The sequence below is a fragment of the Seriola dumerili genome, unplaced genomic scaffold (genome assembly GCF_002260705.1).
Source record: "Seriola dumerili isolate Sdu_G_001 unplaced genomic scaffold, Sdu_1.0 BDQW01000362.1, whole genome shotgun sequence".
Taxonomy (NCBI): Eukaryota; Metazoa; Chordata; class Actinopteri; order Carangiformes; family Carangidae; genus Seriola; species Seriola dumerili.
The window spans coordinates 956,516-980,364 of NW_019174617.1; the positions used below are offsets into that span (position 1 = coordinate 956,516).

A 23,849-nucleotide genomic window follows, 5' to 3' on the forward strand; every position below is an offset into this window, starting at 1 on the left:
TACAACTTTTAAGTACATTTCTTCATTTTACAATACAAATATATAATAAGTAGAAATGATTTGGCAGGCAAAGTGACTTGAAAAGGGGAGTCGCAGTGGAACAAATTCAGAACTTCATTGAGAGAACAGCTTATTTTGCATCAACACACTGAACACATTCAAAAAAGCCGTATGTGTCATTTCCTCTTCACCGTCTAGCCTCAATTGGTTCATTATTAGGCACGTAGGCAACGTCCGAGTTGAACTAATGTCATAGGCCGGACTAGAAACACGAAACCTGACCTATTAAACAGAAAACAAACAACAAACAAGTGGGGTGAATTGATGGCCCCTCTGTGGTTTATTCAACAGTGATTTGACTTTACCTGGTCTTATTGAAAAAAATGCAGAAACTAGGTGGTATCAGTGAAAAGAACAGGTGGCTAGTTTCCATTTTATCCTTTGGTAACCTGCTCAGGATGTGAAACGTGCATAGATCCTCTGATATTTTGTCACATGACATCGACTCACACAAATATTGTGCATGGAAATTACACATTAATTGACAAAAACAATCACTCAGAATTGTGAGTGTACATGTGTTTGATAATGTAAGCACAGTGTGTAAACTAATTTCTACATTTCCAATTACATATCATATTAATTCAGTTTCATTCTGATGAAATCAATGCTGACACACAAGTGGAAAGGCTATAAATAAGGACTGTTTCCTGTATCCTACCTCACGTTCTTCTTCTCCGGACTTTCGCAGCGCCCACTTTCTTCTCACAATAAATCAAAAAGGATGTGAGTGCAGATATTATAAATAACAAGAGAAGATAAAATAGGAACAAAAACATGGGTAGCATATAAAAAACATATCTGGTGACCTTTCCTCTTTCACCTGCTCGATGCAACAAGGGCGAGATTCCTGAAGAGATAGCAAGATTTAGCGAGGACTGTGCATAAACAAAGGAAGTCGGCTAACAATTTACACAGCTATGCTCCAAAATATGATAAAAGCAACATATAGTGTCTTAACTAATACAAGCACAGTATGGACATGGCAAAGCAGTGAATGAGCGTATACAGGCTTATCTGGACTGTGGAGTGTTAAATACACTATTCAAAAGGACTAACTGGCTGATATGGCAGCAGGCGGTATTCACAGTCTACACTGATGTCTCTTCATTTGTGGCTTCATGCAAACCTTGCAACATTGGAAACATTTCCTCTTTCACAAGGCAGACATTATCTTCTGTCAGTGTGACCACAATAAAAAAATATCCAAGACTTCAAGTTCAAAAATAAATCTGTTCTTTAATTTGTAAACAGAGTTTTCCTTCATTTGTTCCACGTTCTTTGATAAAGAACACAGGAGGTGTTATTCAGAACTGTGGCAAAGTTTCATGGTGGTTTTGAACACTCTGTCAAGTCGCATTCAAGTCCAAGTCAATGGTTTTGGGTGATAAGCGAGAGAAAGCGCAGAGGTCGGTTACTCACAGTCCTCCCCGGCAGTGGCGGCTTCGAGGGCAGCAAGAGCCTCGGCCACCATTGAGTCTGTGACGCTCTGTACCTCCTCGTCCGCGTTCCTCGCTTCCTCTTCCTCCTCGTCCTCGCTCTTTGTCACCGAGATCCCGCTCTCCATGGTGGAAACTTCCGGAGTCTTTGGCAGTCTAAGCTCGTCCCTGGTGTCGGCTGAGGACAGGCTGGTGGTGCTGGTGTGGATGTCCACCGACAGGATGCTCCCTTCGTCCCCTGTGTCGCACAGATATTCCGGCGTCCCTCCCACGCCCTCGTCTATCTCAATCTCGTCTGCTGACAGGCTTTCTCTGCCAGTCACACACTCAGTGATGGAGCTGTCCCACCCGTTCCTTGTCTCTCGGTGTTCCTGCTTACCGTAGCTTCTTTGGTTCTCGTACTCCTGTATATTGGGGTAAACTGGCACCTGGCTTGGGGTTTTTTCCTGTATCACCCATCTTGGTCCTAGAGATTCTGGCTGGATGATGTATAGATCCCCCTCTGCAGGCGGTGCGCTCCCCTGCTGGTGCAGCTCCTTTGCAGGTGAAGGTGCTGCATGCAGCCTGTGGTTGACGTGGTTGTTGTCCACCTCTAGTTTAAGAGTGCTGTCGTTGGACTTGCTGTAGCCCAGGTTGTGGAAGCCTTGCTTCTGCTTGTTGTGGCCGCTGAGTGGGTCACTGCCGGGCGGCCCGCCTGAGAGGTGGTGGGGCTGGTAGAGCGAGCTGCCTGCAGAGTCAGTCTTCCTCACATCCACAGCCACTGAGGGGTCGTAGATGTAGCTGTGAGACAGACAGACAGACAGACAGACAGACAGACAGACAGGGTGTAAATTCTCATATAAAAGTATTCAAATAGTGGCCAGCACAAACAAATAAAGGCTCAGGCGCATTTGAATCAGTGCAACAACAGAGTGATTAATAATGTTGTCATACTCCATATTCCACTCATTTCTTCACCGTACTGATATGTTATGCTGGGTCAACAAAAATCTACTATTAAAAGCTGACAAATTAAGGGACAGCTACTCTACTTTTAACATCCAGAGGACATGTTTTCACACAAAATGTAACCATGAAGGAGGTTTGGAGATTGCATTAACTAGGGAACAGGGGAAATAAAAAATCCAAACTGAAATATGAAATTCAAGGTCCCCAGAGGAGGAATCCTACTGAATTCGATGATTCTCCGACCTTTCTTCTAGTGCAACCATGAAGTTGACATTTATGGATTTGGAGTGAAATGTCTCAACAGCAATTGATTAGACTGCTATGGCATTTTGTACAGATGTTCATGGCCCCCCTTGAGATGAACTTTTAGTGATCCCAACTCTTTTCCCAATTTCGATTTGTCCAAAACTTTGATCATCTCATTCGCCTCAGCTATTAGAATGATGAACAGACTCACAGAGCTGCAATGCGTCAGACTTTTTGTGGTTTTGGATTATTGATTTGACAAAAACACAAATTTGAAGAGGTCACAGAGGGAAAGAGTCATAAGCATTTCACCATTTTCTGACATGTTATAGCTTAGATATAATGAAAACCATCAGCAGTTGCAGCTGTAGGTATTTCAGAAAATATAATCTCACATAAATTATTATTTTAAATACTACTTTCAACACAAACATGACTTTTAATCAAAACTGCTACAGAGCCGAATACAATGAAAGAAGAATTTGCAATATATTTCTAAGTTTAAAAAGTTACACTTGACTTAGCTTCACCGTTTCATTTCCTGGATCAGTGAGGCGACAGACAGAGAGGACTATTTCTGTCTATCTGACTGAGCTCCAGGAGTCAGATGTTCCCGTGACAATCGATAAAAACACCCTCACATACTGTACACTGACAGTAACATTCTTCCCTGTGCAGTCGATGCAACTTTCTAAATGCCACCGTTACAGCTAAGGCACACACGCACTTTGATGTTTACACAGAGTACAGCTAGCCGGAGCTGTGGTAATATTTGCACTGCTCATGTGAATGTCAGTTATATTATGCAGAGAGTTGTTGGAAGGAGGGGAGAAACAAGGATGTGGAGGTTTAGGCAGGCCTTTGACTTCACTCCTCTCTCTGGTTCAAACTGCAAAATACTGCCTTTTACTTTTACTATGTTGTTCTGTTTGTGCTGGTAACTTCCAGAGAGGAAAGAGAACGGCAGGGAAAAAAGACATGCAGGTGAAAAGGAAGAATCAGAAGCTGACAGAAACAGAAACAGACACTGACACACAACACACACAAGCACCAAGGTGTGTAGTATTATAGGCTATACTTCTCAGAACCTTCCATGGTTACACTTACTCTTTCTCTGACAATAAACGTGAAATACTAACATTAATAACATATAAATTAGCAGTGTAGCTTTTGACCTTTGACTCTTGCTGCCCACCAATGAAATTCCGATTAGCCTGAAACCGGTTTCTCAATGACACTCATTCACATTTTGAGTAAAGCCCAAAAGATCCTGGATTTTTGTGGTTGATGCTGATATTGGTATTTAAAAAAATTGATAACATTGCATTGAAAATAGTATTTTTTTTTAAAACATCAACAAATACTTTTGATACAGATATTTCACATTTGTTTTGGTTTTTAAAAAAAAATCATGACCAAGATTCATATTCAACAGGATATTTTACAGTGTAAAACAATTTGTCAGTATTCTCTGATGGACAAGCTATGTAATGGTATATACACCGATACCGATTTATTTGTCTAGCGCTTATTTCGAGTCACAGGAAGTACTAGCAAACAGACAGGAAGTCACAGCAAACAAGGCTGGAAAGTAATGAGGAAGCTAAGTGAAGCTAACAAAAGCTAAAGTAAAATGAAACTTGGCAAACAAAGAATGTACAAAAACACAGGTTGTAGCATTTAAAGGAATAGAAAAAAATCCCCTCACTTTCTTTCTTACTGAGAGTTAGCTGAGAAGATGGATGACATTTCTAAGTCTGTGTTTTAAGAACAGAGCTGGAGCCAAGAGGTAATTAGCCTAGCTTAGCTTAAGGACTGGTAGCGTGGTAAAACCGTTTGGCCCGGCTCATCTAAAATCTGAGATACAACAAGATACAATGTGTAAATAAATACATTTTGAACAGTGTTAGCTTAGCTGTTCTACTATTGTTTGAAGCCTTTCCACTAAGCTAGGCTAACCATCTCCAGGCTCTATCCTCATACTTAAGGCACAGACATGAACGTGGTATCAATCAAACTCATTTAATTCTTGAAAAGGAAGAAAATAAGTGTATTTAACAAAACGTTGAACCTTACTTTGAAGTATGCTTCATTAAGATGCTGATGATGATAGCCATGTTGCTATTTTTTTCTAGGAGGAAGCTAATGATACAAGATTATTGCTACAGCTAAAATCTTTTAACAGATCTTTTTCTAAAAAAAGACCCAAATATTGCTTTAAATACATTTTCACCTGCATTTAATGTCCCCACAAGTTCAAATTATCTTCAAATGTTTTCTGCTGCAAGAAGATGCAGTTCACCAAATTACAGTAAACAAGTTCCTTTTGTGACAAGAACAGCTCAGAAAATACTTCTGGCAATGGGAAGCAAAGAAAAATGAAGAAGAAACACAAACGAGCTGCTGATTTTGTGCAAAAGTTCAGTGAGACAGTCAGACAGTGAAATAAATAAATAAATAAATGATAAATTCACACTCACAAAAAAGCAATAAATTCAGATTGTTTTTATTGTAGGTCTTTACAGAAAATAATGAGTCCTAGTTATGCCAGCGTGACAGAGGACCTTAATCAGCTCATTAAAATGAGTGACAAATGCCTCAGAGAATATTTTCACCTAAAAAACAGCATAATAAGAGTGTATTCTCTCAATCAGACAAAGTGAATGACAAATAACACTGATGCATTATTTAGCATAGATGTGATATATTTCTTGTTCACTACTCCATCAGACGTCTCTGATGAATCCCTGCTCTCGTCTGCCACATGCTCTGCCTGAGATTTGTCGATGTTGTCCCAATTCCTCGTTGGGTAGTCGAGGTCGATAAAGGTCTGAGACTAATTAATGCTCATTTAAGCTTTAAACCTTAAATAGCCCCCTGAAGGCTGTAATGATCGTGTGATGCCACCATTTTGGAGGATTTTCTTACAAGGGTAGAAGTACAAGACGGCTCGCTCTGACACACACCTAGACGGGTGTCGGGAGTGTTGGCAGGGGGGCTTTATTTTGTGGGCAGTGTAACAGGCTGTCAGACATCACCTGCTGCGAGAGCCTGGTGTTTTTCACAACATCTTTTCTTCTTTTCATTTGTTTTCCCCTCCACCCTGCCAGCCAGTAACCCCAGCAGAGCTCCCTCCGTCTCATCACCTCTCCAGGTGCCTCTCCCCCTTCAAAACAACCTCCTCCTCATCTCTCCTTCAGCGTCACTATAATGTAGTTGCAGCTCTCTAATCTACTATCCTTTTGCACTTGACTTCTCCTTGATTTGAGCGCTTTCCCTCGAGCTTTTTCCATCTATTGTCTCGCTTCCTCCCTCCCACCCCCTCCTCCTTCTTCTTTCTCAAGTTGTCCTCTTCACTCTTTTTTTCTGTTATCTCACCCCCCTTTTGGCTTTACTTCACACTATTTAGTATTCATGAACTTAACAAGAACATAAGTCCAGGGAATCGAGAAGATAACTTTCTAATATATTGATCGATTCAGTAACAGGCTTCTTTCTCCCCTCGTGGTTAGCAGACACATGCAAACTTCACCTGCCCACGCATTTATAGTCATAAGCCACACACACACACACACACACACACACACACACACACACACACACACACACACGCACACACACACACGGTCACCCTCTGACTTAAGCACCTCTCTTCTCACCCTGCATCCTACCCTGCGTCTCCCTTCACAGTGGAAAGCTGAGAAAATGAATGTTTTCCATTTCTCTCGCTCCTGGGCAGCGCCGCCACTGTGTCCCGGCTGCCAAGGTGAAATCTGAGGCTTGCTTTCAGAAAAGCGAGAGACACAGAAGGTGTTTTGCCAGAAGAAAAAAAAAGAGGAGCAATAATTCATAAAGCTGGACAAAAGCTGTGTGAGAAAATGAAACTGTATTTTCATCAACGACAGGAGGCCACCGGTTCCATCTCCAAGCTATTTTCAAGGAGGCAGACCCAAACAAATCGACAACTTGTTGCTGTGATTCTGTTTTTCTTTTTTGGTGAACTGGACAGAGACAAACCAGACAGACAAAATGTCTTCATTGTTGGGTACACTGAATTAAAAAAAGACCAATTTCACAGCTATGTAACGAAGACTGTGGTTTCTCTGAATGTTCATCTGGTTATCAGACTTAAATCAAACAGCTGATGCAAATCTCCCCTGGCATTAAAAGTCACACAGAAAGAGAGCAGCAGCAACTCTCCAGCATGAAGCTCAGATTTTAATAGCAAAGGAGCAGCTTTGCATATAAGTTGTTGTAGTTGCTTCTGAGGAGTCCCTGCTGTCCTCTCTCTGTTGGGATTCCCTTTCTGTGAGGTTTTGTTTTTAGGAAGCACCTCCATCCTGGAAGAAGCCATCCTTTTGCATATGTTTGAACTGAGATGGCACACCAAACAAGATGCTGGTTAGCTGATGTGAGGTTAAGTCAGATTGCAATTAAGGTATCGGAAAACATTTCTTCACTGGTAACGCACACACCTGCAGTATGTGACAACAATACCAACTCACTTAGGATTTAAGCTGATTATATCTGTTCTAAAATACAATGCCGGGTGCAGTGGTGGATATGGATTTTATGCCACCAACACCATTAGACCTGTGATGAACATCCTAATGTTTTTTTTTTTTTTTTCCCCCATGCAAGGCACATTGTCGTTTTAATTGGATGGAAACTTCCACCTTGCAGGAGCAAAAAAAGGTGTAAAGCTGTAATGTGCAATGTGTAGCTACTGCTGAAGTACACATGATGCTCTCAGACAAAGAAATTATAATTCTTTTGTATCCTACGTCATTTAAAAATGCTGATTTAGACACCTGCACATATAGAGGGACAGCCCCTAGTTAAGTCTCTTTATTGAAATACCTGTAGGAACAGTGGGAAATTGCATTGCGCCATATTGCAATTTTTTTTTAAATAACTTGAGGCTGTGTATGTAATGGAAGGAACACCAGATGAAATCCAAGTTGGTTTAAAGTGTAAATGATAAAAATGATATAGATTTGAGCAACAACCTAAAAAGCTCTCTTGGCTGTTTTTACATGCACTTTCCAAGCGATCCCTTAAACTTGTCAGTTGCTCCTGTTCCCATAGATTATTTTAAAAGTAAAACCAAGCCTTATCTATCTAACAAAATAAGAGATTAGCATAGGATTGTCACACCTACAGTGACCAGTTTGCTGCAGGGTTGTTGCTGACACTGAGGCCATACTGTTGACCCAGTAACCTACAGGCCCACCCTGCCAAACCCCAAACACCGCTAAGCCCAGAAATGTGACACTCCAGACAATTAGGGAGGTATGTGTGTGTGTGTGTCACAAGCATTCACATGTGTCTTTGACATGGAAAAAAAAAAAAAAAAAAACGGTGTGAAGGGGGATTACAACTCTGGTATGTGAATCTCAGCATGCACTTTCATTAATCTGCAATCAAAATCTCGTTTCCCGGCCCTGTTCTGTCTCCTCGTTCACCTCAAAAAGCACAGTGATGTCGAGCCCTGACAACGACGTCTTGTAGGCCTTTAATGAATAGACAGTCCTGCAAGGAAATACAGTAACCAAGGGTGATGGCTATTGGCATATTGACTCACAGTTTGTACAAAGAGCCCACGTGAGGCTGAGTGCAGACATATTATAAATGGACCTCTCACTATCTGCATGAAACAAGACAAAAAATCATTATGTGGCCAAGGAGACATTTGAATTGGCACTGACATACAGATAAGGAAATCTACAGTGAGAGGTTGTTACCGAGGAGGTGGACTTTGTAGTTTTATGTTCAGCAGTTTAAGGCAAACAAATGTTGTAATGTTTCTAAAATTAATACAAGAATAGTGAGAGACAAACAAACCACATAGTTAAGCTACAGAGCAGCTAACACTGAATTAGCGCTGAAAATATTAGTTGATTAATCAGAATGGCAAGAAACATTTTTTTTTAAACAATTTAAATATTAATAATGAATAAATAATTGATCTGTTTTTAAGCAATTCATTAAATAACAAGACTAAGAGTCTACAGCCATGCTAGAAGCTCTGTGAGGCTGCACTTATGCAGCCTGCTAACAGCCTCACAATGACAATGCTAACATGCTGATGTGTGGCCAGTGCAATGTTCACCATCTTAATTTAGCATGTTCGCATGCTAACACTTGCTAATTAGCTCTCAATACATATTAAGGAATAGGATAATGGCAATATCACTGACCACGCTGCTAGCATGGCTAAAAATAAAGTTAAATATCACGAGATTCAACAAAGAGACAAAAATGAAAGCTGCACATCAACTCAGGGTGAAGTTGGTTCTACTTTCTTACTGCCAAACTGTATGTTATATATATGTAAAGCTACTGAACCAGTAATTTTCTATTCTGGTTTTATTCTTTTTATTTACTTGTCATTTCAAGATGCTATTAATCTTTACCATCCAAGTGTTTTATAGTGAACACCCTAACCCTCTGAGTTGAAATAAAGAACATCTCAAATAACATTTAAATCTATGTCCTAAAATATTTACCTTCAGGGGGAAAGTGTGAAATATCTATTTCACACAGCACATGCTATATATTTAATGTGTGTGGCTTTTGTTTAGGCCACTGTCTCCTGACTAACCTGATCACAAGATGGGAAAACTACCAGTTCACCAGTTTCTATTGGTGTATCTTTTTCTATATTGTGAGCACCATAAATGAAAAACCATTCAACTCCACATTCCTTGACTGGACATGTGGTATAGCGCAAAACTAGAAGTCGCTAGGATACAAGTGAGAAAATCTTCTTTTTTTTTTGTTGTTGTGGTAATTTCAGTGAATCGATCCTTTAAATCACTGGAAACAAGTCATTGTTCGATCATGTCCTAACAATATTCACCAGAGGCGAGAGGGAGAGTCAGACATCTTACCTTTTTATCATCCTACAGCATCGGCACCCCATTTGGCCAGTTGTGTGGAGGAGCTGTGGAGGGACATTAACAAAGCAATTAAACTTTAATCACGCAAACACCCTTTGAATAAACAGCACAGACAAACTCTACTGTGACAAAACTTTACTTTAAAAACATGCACAAGTTGTTTCCAGCGGATGACATTCTCCCATCAGTGTCTGAGCTCACTCATCAAGGAAAGGTTACAGTTAGCTCCACCGCCATCGGTCTGTACAATGATACACATACACTTTGACAGAGTCTGAGACTGCTATTGATCGGACGGTTCACCACCCCTGACATGCGAGTGGTTTTTAAATGAGGGCTTTTTCAGGGCTCTCTTGAAGATTTCACCTCATCAGTCAAGTTTTTGCTTTGCCCTTGGTCTCAACGGTGTTTGGACACGAGGATGAAAACTCTGTCTGCCCGAAGCACCGATAAAGATGTTATTGCCATCCATCACTGTTGTGTGTGAGCGCGTATTGAAGAGTGTGTATCTATGTGCAGAACTGGAGTGACCTTTTCTTTCCTGGTGGTGTGTTTCTCTAGGCTTTGGCATTTCATTGCCTGGGTAAATAATTAATCACTGAGTCTTGAATGGGTTTTGTCTGCGAGCGAAGGAGAAAGAGAGCAACAGAGGTAGAGGACACAGTATCTCTTTGTGGAATAAAAGCAAGGATATGTGCCCACGAGACAAAACAGTTTCTAGTTTTAACCTTACCTCTCTGACCCTGTAGGCCTTTACTTTTCCTTGAGTTGAATCTTTGAACAACATCGACTTAAGAATCAGCTTGGAAACTGCAAAATGTGGATGGAAATCATATCTGGATGACTGGCATTCATACGCATTGTCAACAGACGACGAATTATAGTCCTGGCTGAGAGCATAATGTCATGTTCATTAGTGTCACGCAAATTGTGCGCCGCATCATGACATTTTGAGTGCAGCGACACCTCATTACAAATGCCGTGTCTTCAGATGAAATCAAATAACAAACAGCGAGACTTCATTAAAATCATAAGTTTGGCATTAGTCGTCGTTTTTCTTCCTGTCAACAAAACCCATGAGAACAGCAAGACGAGCACACACACGATACTCCAAGGACTTTCTGACTTGCCTACCCCAAGTCCATTTGTTCCTGCTGAGAATGTAAATGTAAAAATGAGTCACAAATACATGGTTTCGGGGCGCCCTGCTGGTTCACCTGGTCGAGAACATACCATGGTTCAGTCCTTACTGCAACAGCCCTTCACCGCGGGTCATCCCCTCTCCTTCCCCCCTAGTTTTCCTGTCTATTTCTCACTGTCCCTATCCTATTAAAGGCATGAATGTCCAAAAAAAATTACTTTAAAATTAAAAATGAATATTGGAATATACTAACTTTAGGACAATCTTCTGAGCTTGTTGAGTGTCACTTTGCAATCCGACCTTTTGCTCTAATTGAAGATGGATGTGCATATTTAATTCTGTCGTATTGAACTGCCGACATAATCAAAGCTTACAAATTTTGAACCCTGCTTTGTACAATAATCTAAAATCATATCATCCTCTGCAGCAGTGTGGCTGACTTATGTGTTTTTCATCTTTTTGGAGGACAGTTAATCTCTATGGCGCAGATATGGACTACCTCCAGACAAAATGAATATGCCGTAGCTCCTGCAATCATTTGTTTTCATCAACCACTTTGTATCTATTAGCCCTGAACATTTTCAAGCTGCAGTGAGGCCAGGCAACTATGATGTAAGAAGCTTTAGTTATGCTCTGGGACTTCATATATCTTTGTGCAAAGTCCTGGAGGGAATGAGCTAAGAAGTCCAGGTGGGCTTTGCCAAGGGGGGATTGGGTTGAAAAATGCTCGTGGGACCAATAAAAATGCTCGGTGTGTACTCCTAGTGTTAGCATCGATTTATAACACAAACAGATCTGACGAGGACCTGCTGAGATATATGATATTACAAGCTGCCTCACAAACAAGGCTATAAATCTAATCTAATCTAATCTAATCTAATCATCACAGTTTGGGTCACCTTTTTTTTCCTTTTGCATGAAAGACTGTAAGCAACAAAGCCTGACTTTGCTATCCCAAGACGTCTAATTATCCCTCTACAGGTCTGCTGCTGTGCGCCGTGACATAAAAAGATCCAGAGGTGAGTTTAGTCAGCTAAAACACACACAGAACAAACCTCACACTAGCATCCTCTTGTCTCTGAGTGCCCTCTGCTCTCTTCATAAAAACTATCTCTTGTGTTTTCAGGTGGGCTTGATAGTAACCTGGCTGTAACAATTCCCACAACTACACTTTCAGAGGGACCGCCAACACGTTCACAGCTACTTGTGAAAAAATCCAAGTGGTGTATACCACGCCGAGTGCAATCCAGGGCGGCGGAGAGGCCCAAGTGGTTCAACAGGCTGTGCTTTAAATAGAGGACCCTGTTTCACACACTGTTGCTCTGCAGAGCACCCACCCACCTGAAGTGTCCCTTATCTTCCAGGAGGGGAGCAAGAGAGGAGGTAATTTCCCAGCGGGCATCGGGAACTATCACATTAATGGAGTCCGGGGCCGAGCGCCGAGGACACTATCAGCGGACTTTTACAGTTACTAGTCACATTCGAGCAGGTCAATAATCATCTGACAAGCTCCAACTCTCAATCCCCTGATCGCTCTGCTGGATTCTCCCTCCACTACCATCAGCTTCTTCCTGTTTTCTTGTTGTGCGGCGGCATCTCTTGCCTTCTGCATTATGTATATTCCACGTCTCAGCGATATGCGTCTGCTGCTTTCTGCTCTCTGGACCCTTGGGGGTGTTTTTAATGCACTTGCCTCAGAGTCTTGCAGGCAGCTCAGACTCGTTTGGGGAGCATCCTGAAGCTCAGAGCCTCCTCTGCCAAACAACTGCGTATCTGTTTGTTGCAATAAATGGTCCTAAACCCTTTGACACAACTCACTCTGACGGACCGGCTTTGAATTAATTATGAATATGAATAGGTTTATTTCCTTCCTGGCACTTCAGATAAAAACACTGTGACAGAACATGGATTATTAAGTGTTGTGACAGTGGAGTAATAAAGTTAAATGACTCACTCCACATTTTCTTTAAAATGAAAAGATCAAATACAGTAATATGAGAGTTGTAGACGTATTTCAATTACGTTTTAATTACTGAACAAATTTAGATCCTCCTGTGTCAATATTTATATTACAGTAACGATGGATCAAATTACTATGTGTAAGGTGAAGGACGTTACTCGTAGTCATGGACCCACAGATAAATATCACCTGACTCTAGTTTCTGTTGACATTACAGAGCTTTTTAGCGTCTTTCAGCTCATTGTTTTGGTTTCAGCCGCAGCGGCAAAGTCTAAAGTTTGTCTACATAAAGTGTGGGCAGTGTGTATGCACAACTATTCATTTATCTTGCAAATTATTTTTTTTTGGTATTTGTAAAATGTCGTTTGGCCATATGAGGCTGATAGCACTATAAAAAATATCTACATCAGTATGAACCACCAAGAGTCAAAGAGAAGACAGCACAACACAACCTTTTCAAAAATATCTAGCCCTGAAGTCGATCTCATGACTTTCCCTCTCGTGTCAAATCATGGGAATTTAATGAACTTTGGAAAAGCTGAAAGTGGGAAGTTTCAGTTCAGTACTGGACATAGCCATGAAGCGGATAATTTGTGACAGAACAAATGAACAGCAAACTCTTTTTATACATTAAGAATTATAGCTCACCCTTTTTTTCCCCCCAGCTTACATAAGTGTTTGATATGAATCTGTATCCTGAGGAATTGATAATTATGATGCAAGCTACGTAAAGCTGTGGTCTTCATAGTGGAATTACATGCATGTTGTTATGAAAGTTCAGAAATCATGTACCTTTTTAGCCAGTGCTGCATATTTACCCAGCTCTTAGCTGATGTCACAGTTTGATCTTAACAGGCTAAACCTGCCAAACAGTTTTAACTTCCTATAAAGCAAGTATTAAGTTTCAAGTCAGTATTTTATGGGAAATATATTTAAAACAAAACTGCAGGATAGAAATTGGTTTAATTAAATGTTTCCGATGAAAGAAGAGATGTAAGGTGCATGTGCATTTTCTGGTGTGTTTTGGCTGACATCTAACACCCAGTGAAGGACGCACACGTCAGACAAGCTGACTAATGACTGGCTGACTGAGTCGGAAAAAGCTGGTTTGCATCGGAATGGAGCTCGGTTGCAAATTTGCAAGGCAAAAACTGGCTCTGGGTTGACTGAGTGCTGACAATGTGATTGTGGTGTTACCTGCCCCGGGCTAATCGTCCTGCTGCTGGTCAGCAGAAACAGCTCACAGTCAGAGGGGAACTAGTCCTGCAGGCCAGAGATGACACAGTGCCATCTTAGCCTGTGCAGCTAGCAACAGCCCTCCGAGCTACAAGGGGCCCATGAGTAACTAGCTTGTTACATCACTGTACTGATAACTTAGTGACATTAGCACTAAAAGTCAAAGACATACTCCCAAGAAATCTGCCTGAAGAAAATGACAAGACAAACATGACTAACAAGGCAGGCTGATATATGTTCTGGCTCCAGTGTGTCTACTTGCAGCTGTCATCTTTGCCACACTGTGTTTGCAGATTAAATAGCTATAGATACAGTACACATGGAGAAGTGGGAAAGCCAAGGAACTGCACACTAGAGCAGTGAACACCCATAAATCCCCATCACTACTAGACCCAACCTGGTTGAGTGCAACTGGATTGGGACCCAGACCTGGTTCTTTTCAACCTAAGGATGCAAATAAAATTGTGAATTGACTGTTTGGTCCATAAAAAGCCATAAAATGGAGAAATATTCCCAGTCAAAGTAGTTGAGATGTTTTAATGGAGCTACATTAAAACTTTGATATTCACGAATGCGCCTGACATGTCATAATTTGGATATGATGAGGTTAAAGGAGGCAAGAGTGGTACCAACGCGCATACCTTTCCATGACAAAGTGAGAGCCATGCAAACCTGCCAGTAATGAGCATTTTCTCTCCGCCTGTGAAGCCTCCCACGGATTTTACAGCAAGCAGCAGCATATGACTGAGATTCACATTAGAACATCCAAATGACCAATCATGTTGTTCCCCTGGAGACTTTCCAAAGTCAGAATGAGATCAAGGATTCAATCAGTGCGTCAAATGACTATCATTCATTCAGATATTGGCCATTGTTGGCTGGCAATAATAGTCCTTTATCTGCTCCGTCTGTCGTTCAATATATTATATATTGCTCCTGTTTTTTATGATAGGGAAGATCGTAGGACGATTACTGAAGGGGAGAGATATTTCAGCCCTGGCAGCTTGGCCCAGCTCCCTTTTTTTTTTTTTTTTTCGCTTTCTGAGTTTTCTTCAGAGGAAATTGAAACATTTCATCTTGGAGAAACAGGTGCAATAAAAACAGAGATTGCTGTACAGTGTCCTCTAAATGTGGACTGGATTGAAATCCAGGGGATACCCGTGGAACTGGCAGTCAGGGGACATTTCTGAACGATTGCTGTGGGTGGAAAATTTCATCCAGAAAGATAAGGATTAAAATAATTCTTCCAATGGAAAGTGTCCAGTTGAAATTGATTTTACCTATGAAGAGTTTTGTATGAAAACAGGACTTATTGTGTGTGGGTGGTTATTTTCATCACAACAATAAATTACAGGTTTCTTCTCCACAATGGATGGTAATATTGAGAAAGTGACTGTATTCTTTGAAATAAAGACACAATTAGAGGATATCATGTATCCTGTATGTATGGCATCTTATTTTGAAGGATGGTAGGTACCTACAATCCTCAGTGGATAAGACGATTACATTTTTAAAGACATCATTTTTATTTTTAGTGAAACTGCAGAATGGTTTTATTACACGACTATTGGGAATTATATTATACATATATTATATTGTTATATTTCATAAAAATGTGACAATTTCTTTAGCGGAGGAGTTCTTTGCATCACTTCACTGTGAAACAGTGCATTTGTCACCTTTTGTTCAAAACGCAATCCAACAACAGTTTTAAAAGGTGGTTTAATTTAGTTCATAACTTGTGCATGTAACCTGCAAATGAGACGAGCAGCGTGAGATAAGAAATGCTGATTAAACGTATCTGACATGTTGCAATAACAGGAACAGTCTACTTACTTTTACACCATGTTTTTTACAAGCCATGGCTCAGCTTTAATTACACATGATTGTTTAACTAAGGACATCTCCTGAAATTGATGCAACACTATCAGCTTGGCAATTTTATTTAGAGAGCGGTCGCCACCCTGTCAGTCTTTTTGAACTACAAAGACGCATCGTCAACCTAAAATAGTGGAGCGGTGTTACAAAATGAAGTTTCACCCATGAATGATCTTTGGATGAGTACAGACACGGGCTCACAGACAGCACGTTAACCAGAGAACAGACAAAAGTATCATTTCAGCCATTCCACAAACTGATATTATTAAACGGCGGAGGCTGATATAATCTGCTACCCGTGATGTTTTTCATTCTTCAACAGTCAGAAGAGATAAAATGTTTAATAAGATATTTGTTAGCACAAGGAACAGAAAGGAAATAGACCTATTTCCAAAAAGTGTGCTTAATCTGTGTCCAACAGACGATTAGAGCCCAACTCTATCGGGACACTTTCCACACTAAAAATTAAAGAAGACGTAAACTCGTCATGGCGATACATAAACGAACAGTGTAGTTAAGTGTAGGTATTTCAAACTGTGAGAGTCAGTCATGATTTGATCTCCCGCCTCTCACACCACCTCAAAACACATAAACACTGTCGCCTCCTTAAAGATTTTGTCTTCCCTCCGTCTCACATATCTGATAACCAGTTGTTTTTGTTGCGGACGACTGCAATCTATCCACAGCCGTTACTGTATAACTGTGGGTTTGAGTTGCTGGTCTAAACACTGCACATACCAACATTATAAAGCCAAATACAGGTTAACGAGGTTTAGGGACAAGAACACTGAATGACATTACAGGCTTGCTAATAGATCATTAAATCCTCTGTTCTCCTATCTGCTGACAGTAATTGAAGGCACATTTTTGAGAGCTGTTGCCTCAGGTGTAGATATGAACGCTGCTCTGGAGGGTCTCCAGTGAACTTTTCAACAAAGACGTCGAGTCTTTCACAGACAAGATGTTGCCGTTGCTCCATAGCCCAGTCACCTGATAGATCTCTGAAAAGGTCGGCTTATGTAAGCTGTGTGTTATAGTATAAAGTCATAATTTATAATTGACAGCTACTCCAGACTTGGCCAGAGTGTGTGTGTGTGTGTGTGTGTGTTTTGTGTATGAAGGGGGAGTGAGAAAGGAGATCAGGTTCATGTGGGTGACATGTGAAGGGTGTGGTGATGGAAAAGTGGGCTAACTGGTCTGACATCCATCTTGCTCTGTCTGTTTTTTCTGTTTCTTGTTCTTTATCTTTTTCCTTCATCTACAGCATGTTTTGTCACATCAGAACTGAACAAGTTCCGCTTTGCCAATCTGTACACTTCATGATTAATTCCCCTAACGTAGGCAACTTTTTTAGAAATAACCATCCACGCTCACAACACTGCTTAGAGCTAGGGATGCTCTGATCGATCAGGCAATAAACTGGAATTAACTCTTCAACAACTATAAATGTGGAGTATAAAGACAGAAGAAAACAAATTAAAATCAAAGACCAATTTAGACCCGACAGAATTAATGGATCAAAACAAAATAAGTTGGCAACAATTTTCATTTTCAATATAAAAATTTGAAGTCGTTTATCAGTTACACCTTCACTGGTTCCAGCTTCTCAAATCTAAGGATCTGCTGTAAAATCGCTTTCAAGGTCTCATATCGTATAAAGTGAGATATCCAAGTCTTTTTTGGTTATAAAGTCTAGGTGCTATTAAATACTGTGAAAGTATCAAAGTGTGCAGTCCACGGACCAAATGCACATAGCCTATATTCAAAGTCTGTGTCTTAAAACGAGCCGTCAGGACTTCTGAAACTTTGTGATGTCACAAAAAAAGTCACCACCCTCAGCTGTGCCCCCCGCAGCAGCCCACCTGGACAGGATTTGATTTCCCTGAAATCTGCTATATTTTTATTTGATCTCTCAGAAAACAGTCAGCCAATCAAAAGAAAAGGCTCAGAGCAATCTCTTCTGATTGGCTCCCCGACCTGTTGTTGCTAGCGCTCCAGAGAAAGGCCCGAAAAAGGAGATGTAAAACTACATTGAGATGGTTTAACTTGAATATTAATATCTTTGTGTTTTAAACTGTTGGTCCGACAAAACAAACCACTTAAAGAGATTCTTTAAATGAAATGATTAGTCCATTGTTAGAGAAAATGAGCTGCAGGTTAATCAGTGATAAAAATAATTAGCCTATAACTTGCAGCCCTACACTGACCTACCACTGTTACCATTCGTTAAAATGTCTTTAGATGTATCATAGAGTTTTGTATGTCTGTACTGTAAGGAAATGTACTGCTGCTCTGCTAATGTGCTGCTGCTTTCACTACGTAGCCGTAGACATTGAGTCAGAACAAACAAAATTTGAGCAGCAGATTCTTCTTTTTTTTTTTTTTGCAAACACAAAAGCTGCAGGTCACAGTGGGAGTGGAGGTGGGGGACGTGTGGGGCTGCGTCACTGTCATAAGATGGACTGATGGTGACAACTGTGACTGAAATGTTGACTCCTGTTTGGCAGTTTCAGCAGGTGTGTGTGTGAGAGAAGCAGCCATTTCATCACCTGATCGTTCAATCTGCTCTGAAAGCCACACAGGCCAGGAAGATGACTTTGGTAGTTGATTGATTGACTGCCCGACACATCATGACTCATAATTTATTAGGTATAGAGCAGAAACAGGAAAGTTAATCAACAGAAAATTGTTGGCAACATTTTTTATAATTATTTAAGTAACTTTCTGAATAAAAAAAATGCCAAAAACTTGTTATTCCTTTTTAATTTTGAATATTAGTGTGGTTTCTTAGTTTTCTATGATAAATATAAATGAATGTTGTTGAGGTTTTGGCTGTTGGTCAAGGAGAGGGCAGTACTCTGACTTTTTATTTAACTAAGAGTAGAAAGATTGTCAAATGATATCTCTGTGACGTAGCTGCAAAGACGTTTGAGAACAGGAACCAATCAGTGATCAGTTTCAGATCAGCCGATACCAATGACATTAAAGCAGTGATCAATACCGGCCCTAAAAGGCCTAATGATAGCAAGACATTCATCCATCAAACTTTCCAGACACAAAATGTACCAAGAACTTATTTTCCATCTAACATCCACACACCCTTCACCTTTAAGGCGGAATTAACTATTCCTGTCTTACTTTGAGACTGATTAATGATTTCTTAATGTCATCTGCATGACAAATAAGGTCTTAAGCTTTGTTTGTCTAGCCTATCTTTTTCCCTCTGGTTGCTGAATTCAACTTGATCTACAACCTTTTCATCAAGCTGAAACTGGCTGTTATCTCACATTCAGTATGTTCATGAACATAAAGGCAGCCCCCAAAGTAAAAACGGGAAACAAAGCAATTATTGACAGAATTTCTATGTACTCATCAGCAACCGCGGTGACCCTCGGTATTATTATTCGATAAGGTGGTCAATTTAGGCCTCTTATCAGCTCTGAGGCTTTTAAACTCCAACTAAAATGTCAACACACACTTTTAAAGTCGTGGCAGTTACAGAAAAAATGACGCTGTCTCACCCAATGCTTTATCCACCTTTTTAATAACCTGCATATACAGTGGCTGAGATAACCCTCCGCACCTGATAAGGCTTCCAATGAAAGAGCTCAGGCTGTTCATCTGAGTGACGTTATTGTGTAACTTTTTACGGCTCGCACAAAGAGGTGTGAGCTACTGTTAAACGTGTGTCATTAGACAGAAATAAAAGTTTCTACAACTTCTGGTTTGAATGTTTGACACTCGTGCTTGATGAGCCGACCTTGAATAAGCCTGATGTGGTTAGACAAGTGTATCCATGGTGAGCTGCCACGGTGACCGATTTATATAAAGTCATAATCCAATTACGTAACAAGCTATCGATCATTTGCTCTAATAAGTGTCTGAAATGTCAAAATACTTTGTCTGATTTCAGATGATACCATGAAGATAACATTGTGTGTGTGTGTGTGTCTGTGTGTGTTTATGTCTGTTTGTGTGTGTGTGTGTGTGTGTGTGTGTGTGTTTATGTCTGTTTGTGTGTGTGTGTGTGTAATATGATGTGCTGTGTCCAAACATCTCTTTTCAAGATGGCCTTGGGCAGCAGTGTGATGAAAACAAGTCCTGTCTCCTCTCTATTACCCCACAGCCCACACTTATCAATAGCACTCCCCACCCCTCTCTCTCTCTCTGTCTCTCTCTCTCTCTCTGTCTCTCTCTCTCACTGCAAACAGACCTGCTGCTGTTTTCCTCCTGCGGATCCTCCTGACCCAGGAGCCACGAATTGTACTTCAGCAAGTAAACAAACCTGAGTCAGAAGAGCGCACTTTTAAATGATATAGAGCCTGTGATGCAGTGGCAAATATAAAAAAAAGGAGGGTAAACTACATCTTCAAGTTGATCTTTAACCTGCCGGCTATCATTACATAAACAAAAATCTGTTTAGTTTTTTTTTTGTGTGTGTGACCGACACTCCAGAGCCCAATTATATTAAATTACAAATAATATAAAACACAGAGAGGGAGCAGAGCTTCACATCTGAGAGGCTGGAACCAGAGAAGATATTGCTTGATCAAACAACTGTAACTATTAATCCATTATCAAAGTAGTTGCAGATAAATCAATAATAATAACTGTTTCTGTATCTCTTCTGTATTATGAATTTACTTACCATTTTCACGGGTTATTAATCTGCTTAAAGGCTGCATATAATGATTATTTTCACTATGGATTAACCTGTCTATAATTCTTTCTTCTAGTCACTTAATCATTAGGTCTATGAAATGTCAGAAAATGGTTTTCAAATTGATTATTTTGTCAGATAAACATTGGAAAATATATTTTTTTCTGATAATTAACCAATTATTAAATCTGTAAAATGTCAGAAAATAGTGACGAACTGCTGTCACGTTTTTTTTTTTCTTAATTGACCATCCTATCAAATAATTGTTAAAAATAATGACTCATGTTCTTCACAATAACACCTCAGAGGCAAAACTGCTTTATAAGAATATGAAATGGAGAAAAGCAAGTAGCTCTTTATATTTCTGTAACTGGGACAAGAAAACTTTTGTTATTTTACTAAAGAAATTATCAAATTAATAATTATCATTTGGATATTGTCTATTTTAAGAAAGGAAAACTAGTGTGTGTCTTTACTTTATAAATTGCTTTATGAATAAGTAAAGACACAGGGTTTGCCTACTATTACACAATACATCCTTCACTGTGAGAGAATAACACTGTGTACAATCTGTTTTCCACACCATTATGAAAACAACAGCACAGAGCCCAGTCTCATGTTTACATCCTGTTTCAGGTGTAGTCATCCAGCAGCAGCAGCAGCCCTGTTGCAAAGCAAACTAGAGCTTGGGCAAATAGTATTTGCATCCAATTTTAATGGCTTGTTTCGTCTAATAAGCTGCGACACGGGTGGAGTCAGCGTCTAAAGGCATGAAAATGGGTTAAGCTAACCATAGCTTAGTATTCAGTGTAAATCAACTGTCATGATCTCTTACATCTCACCTGCCCGGAGCTAAAAAGCAGGTCAGAGAGCGATGATGGCGTTTTAAGAGACACATTGATGTATGGCAGCAGCTGGTACATGGCTGTAAACATCATGTTTAAGACTCTACGACTGAAGGCAGACATGACACAAGTTTGCATGTCGCTTTAAGTGACCCAGGGTGCAGTGAGGCTACATGTTAGATGTGCAAACAAAGCCCAAGGCCGTGTACCTGAGCTCTGGTTAACTCAGGCGAGACCCCTCCTCCCCCTCCTCCTCCTCCTCCTTCTCTCCACTCCATCCCAACAAAGAACAAATGTCCCCAATAACAGCCTCTATTCACTCATTAACTTCACCTGCCCATGTGCAGTGTGCTCAGTTTGTGATGGAAAGTTTCAGCTTGGTTCCCATGCAGGGTCACATTTACAGCACCGTGTGAGAGACGCATCGAAACATTACGGAGTGTGTTGTTTTTACACAAGTACACTCGTCATGTACACAGCTGTAGGACCATTGAGCTCATGTCCTCAGTATTATTTCTGTGACTTTGAGGACTTTATGGTTTAGTTTACACACTTCTAGGGCTGAAGCAATTCATCAATTATCCGTTTAGTTGACTGAAAGTTATATTGGACTGAATTCAACTTTGCTGTCATTGCACGCATCAGTGCAACACAACAGAGTTTAGCATTTAACCAGATACATAAAGATAAATTAACGTACAGAACGAACAGTAGGTCAGTGGGGTGCTGATAGTAGGCTATGAGTATACATAAATACACAAAACAATATACAAAATGTGAAGTACAAATGAATGTCAGTAATTTAATATAGTGTGTGCAGAATCAAATAAAACGGCAACTAACAATCCATTAATCATTTAAGTCACTTTTTAAACACAACTATCATACATTTACTGGTACCAGCTTTTTAAATGTGACTATTTCCTGCTTGTCTTTGTTTTACATCAGTGTAAATTGAATATCTGTGGGCGCTGGACTGCTGATTAGACAAAACATAGTTTGAATATGTCACCTTGGGATCTAGGAAACTGCATTTACCACTTAATAGACAAAATGGATTCATTCGGAAAATACTCAACATTAAATGATGATAAATGATAATAAAATGAAAGTAATCTTTAGTTACAGCCTTATTATACAATTAAAACCTCACATAGTTTTAAGTATTTTATAGCTTGATTCAAGTATTTTTTAGACTTTTTAGATTGACGTTTCTTGACTTTACCATTTAAATGTATTTCCCAACCTGAATTTTGAGCAGGATGTTGGGAAATATACAAAAGAACAGTTAAATGAAACAATAACATATTAAAACCATTAAAAAGGAATTATAAACATGTAGAGAACTTGCTTTTGTTTCCTCGGGGCGCTCATACCTGCCCATATAAAGTACATACAATATGTATTTTATTAATGAATTTCTTCATAGTCATTATGCGCAACAGGTGTAGCCTCACATCTCTATTATCAGTGCTTTACATTTAGTCAAAGCTACTCAAACATTAGCTAACAATTAACGCTCTTTACAGTATTATCATGTGCTGCGGCAGCACTTCAACAAACACTCATTATTCCTGTAGCTGCCTTGTTCTGTGTAATATCCTGAAGTTGTTGTATTGTTTGAAGCGGCCACTCGCCATATGGCTGCTCAGTGTTCACCTGCTGCTGCCGTGAAGCTGGTTTAACACAGGTTTAATAACGTAACGCTTCCACACTTTTAATGCTGTTTAACGTGCAGTCAGAGCGGTGTGTTCATGTAAGCGAGACACAAAGAGGAGCAGAGAAAGCTAATGTTGTTTCTACCTACCTGTTGCGCTAAGCGAAGGTGTGGCACTTTGCCCAAGGTATCAAAAAAGCTCGGATAACTTCAGTTGTCATTTAACTTGTTTCTCTTCCGGTCCTTTAATGGGTAGAAATTAGAAATGCAAGTGGGAAAAGTAGAAGCTCCGGTCAACGTCTTCAGCTCGAAAACGACTTCCTACTCCTGGTTAGAGTTGTGGTGACTCCACGGTCCCATGTCTCCCTTTTGAACAGCGGTCTGCTGATGGGTAGTTAGTCTGGGAAACTACTGGACCAGTGTCAAGTACATACGGTGTCACACTGTCTACTGTTTCCTCTCACAACTTTCACAATAAAACACACACACACACACACACACACACACACACACACACACACACACACACACACACACACACACACTGAACTTATAAGTAGCTATGATGAAGCGAACTTTACAAAGTCATCTTGTGAACCTATTCATTCTCAAAGGCACTTTTGTTGATGTTTCCTTTATAATAATTTGTTCTTGAATTAATTTTGCTTTGTCGTTGATTTGATATTTCATATTCACATACTTTTTTGTTGTATTTTTATAAATTATAAAGCATTTTTCAACTTTGGTTTAAAACGTTTTATAGTTTTATTTTCTTAAAAAGAGCAAAAGTCAAGCTTTAATAATCAAAAACATTAAAACAATGATAAAATAATTTGACCTCTGGAAGTCCTTGGAATCGCAAGGGACCACAAGCCAA

The 23,849-nt window shown here is 40.0% G+C and overlaps 1 protein-coding gene across 1 annotated transcript; it reads right to left on the bottom strand.

Annotated features, from left to right (window-relative positions):
• LOC111233027 lies at positions 1-23,365 on the bottom strand. The gene is made up of 3 exons (XM_022760757.1): positions 23,123-23,365; positions 9,587-9,639; positions 1-2,279 (listed from the first exon to the last, which is right to left on the bottom strand). Exons 2-3 carry the CDS (start codon positions 9,616-9,618, stop codon positions 1,475-1,477), a joined length of 837 nt encoding a protein of 278 aa, XP_022616478.1. The 5' UTR covers positions 9,619-9,639; positions 23,123-23,365; the 3' UTR covers positions 1-1,474.
• Positions 23,366-23,849: the final 484 nt, after the last annotated feature.

Excerpts from the sequence above, each read along its gene's own strand:
- LOC111233027 (XM_022760757.1), bottom strand. The coding sequence starts at position 9,618 with ATGGGGTGCCGATGCTGTAGGATGATAAAAAG. Across the intron at positions 2,280-9,586 it reads TGCTGTAGGATGATAAAAAG|CTACATCTACGACCCCTCAG; the intron begins GTAAGATGTCTG and ends TCTGTCTCACAG.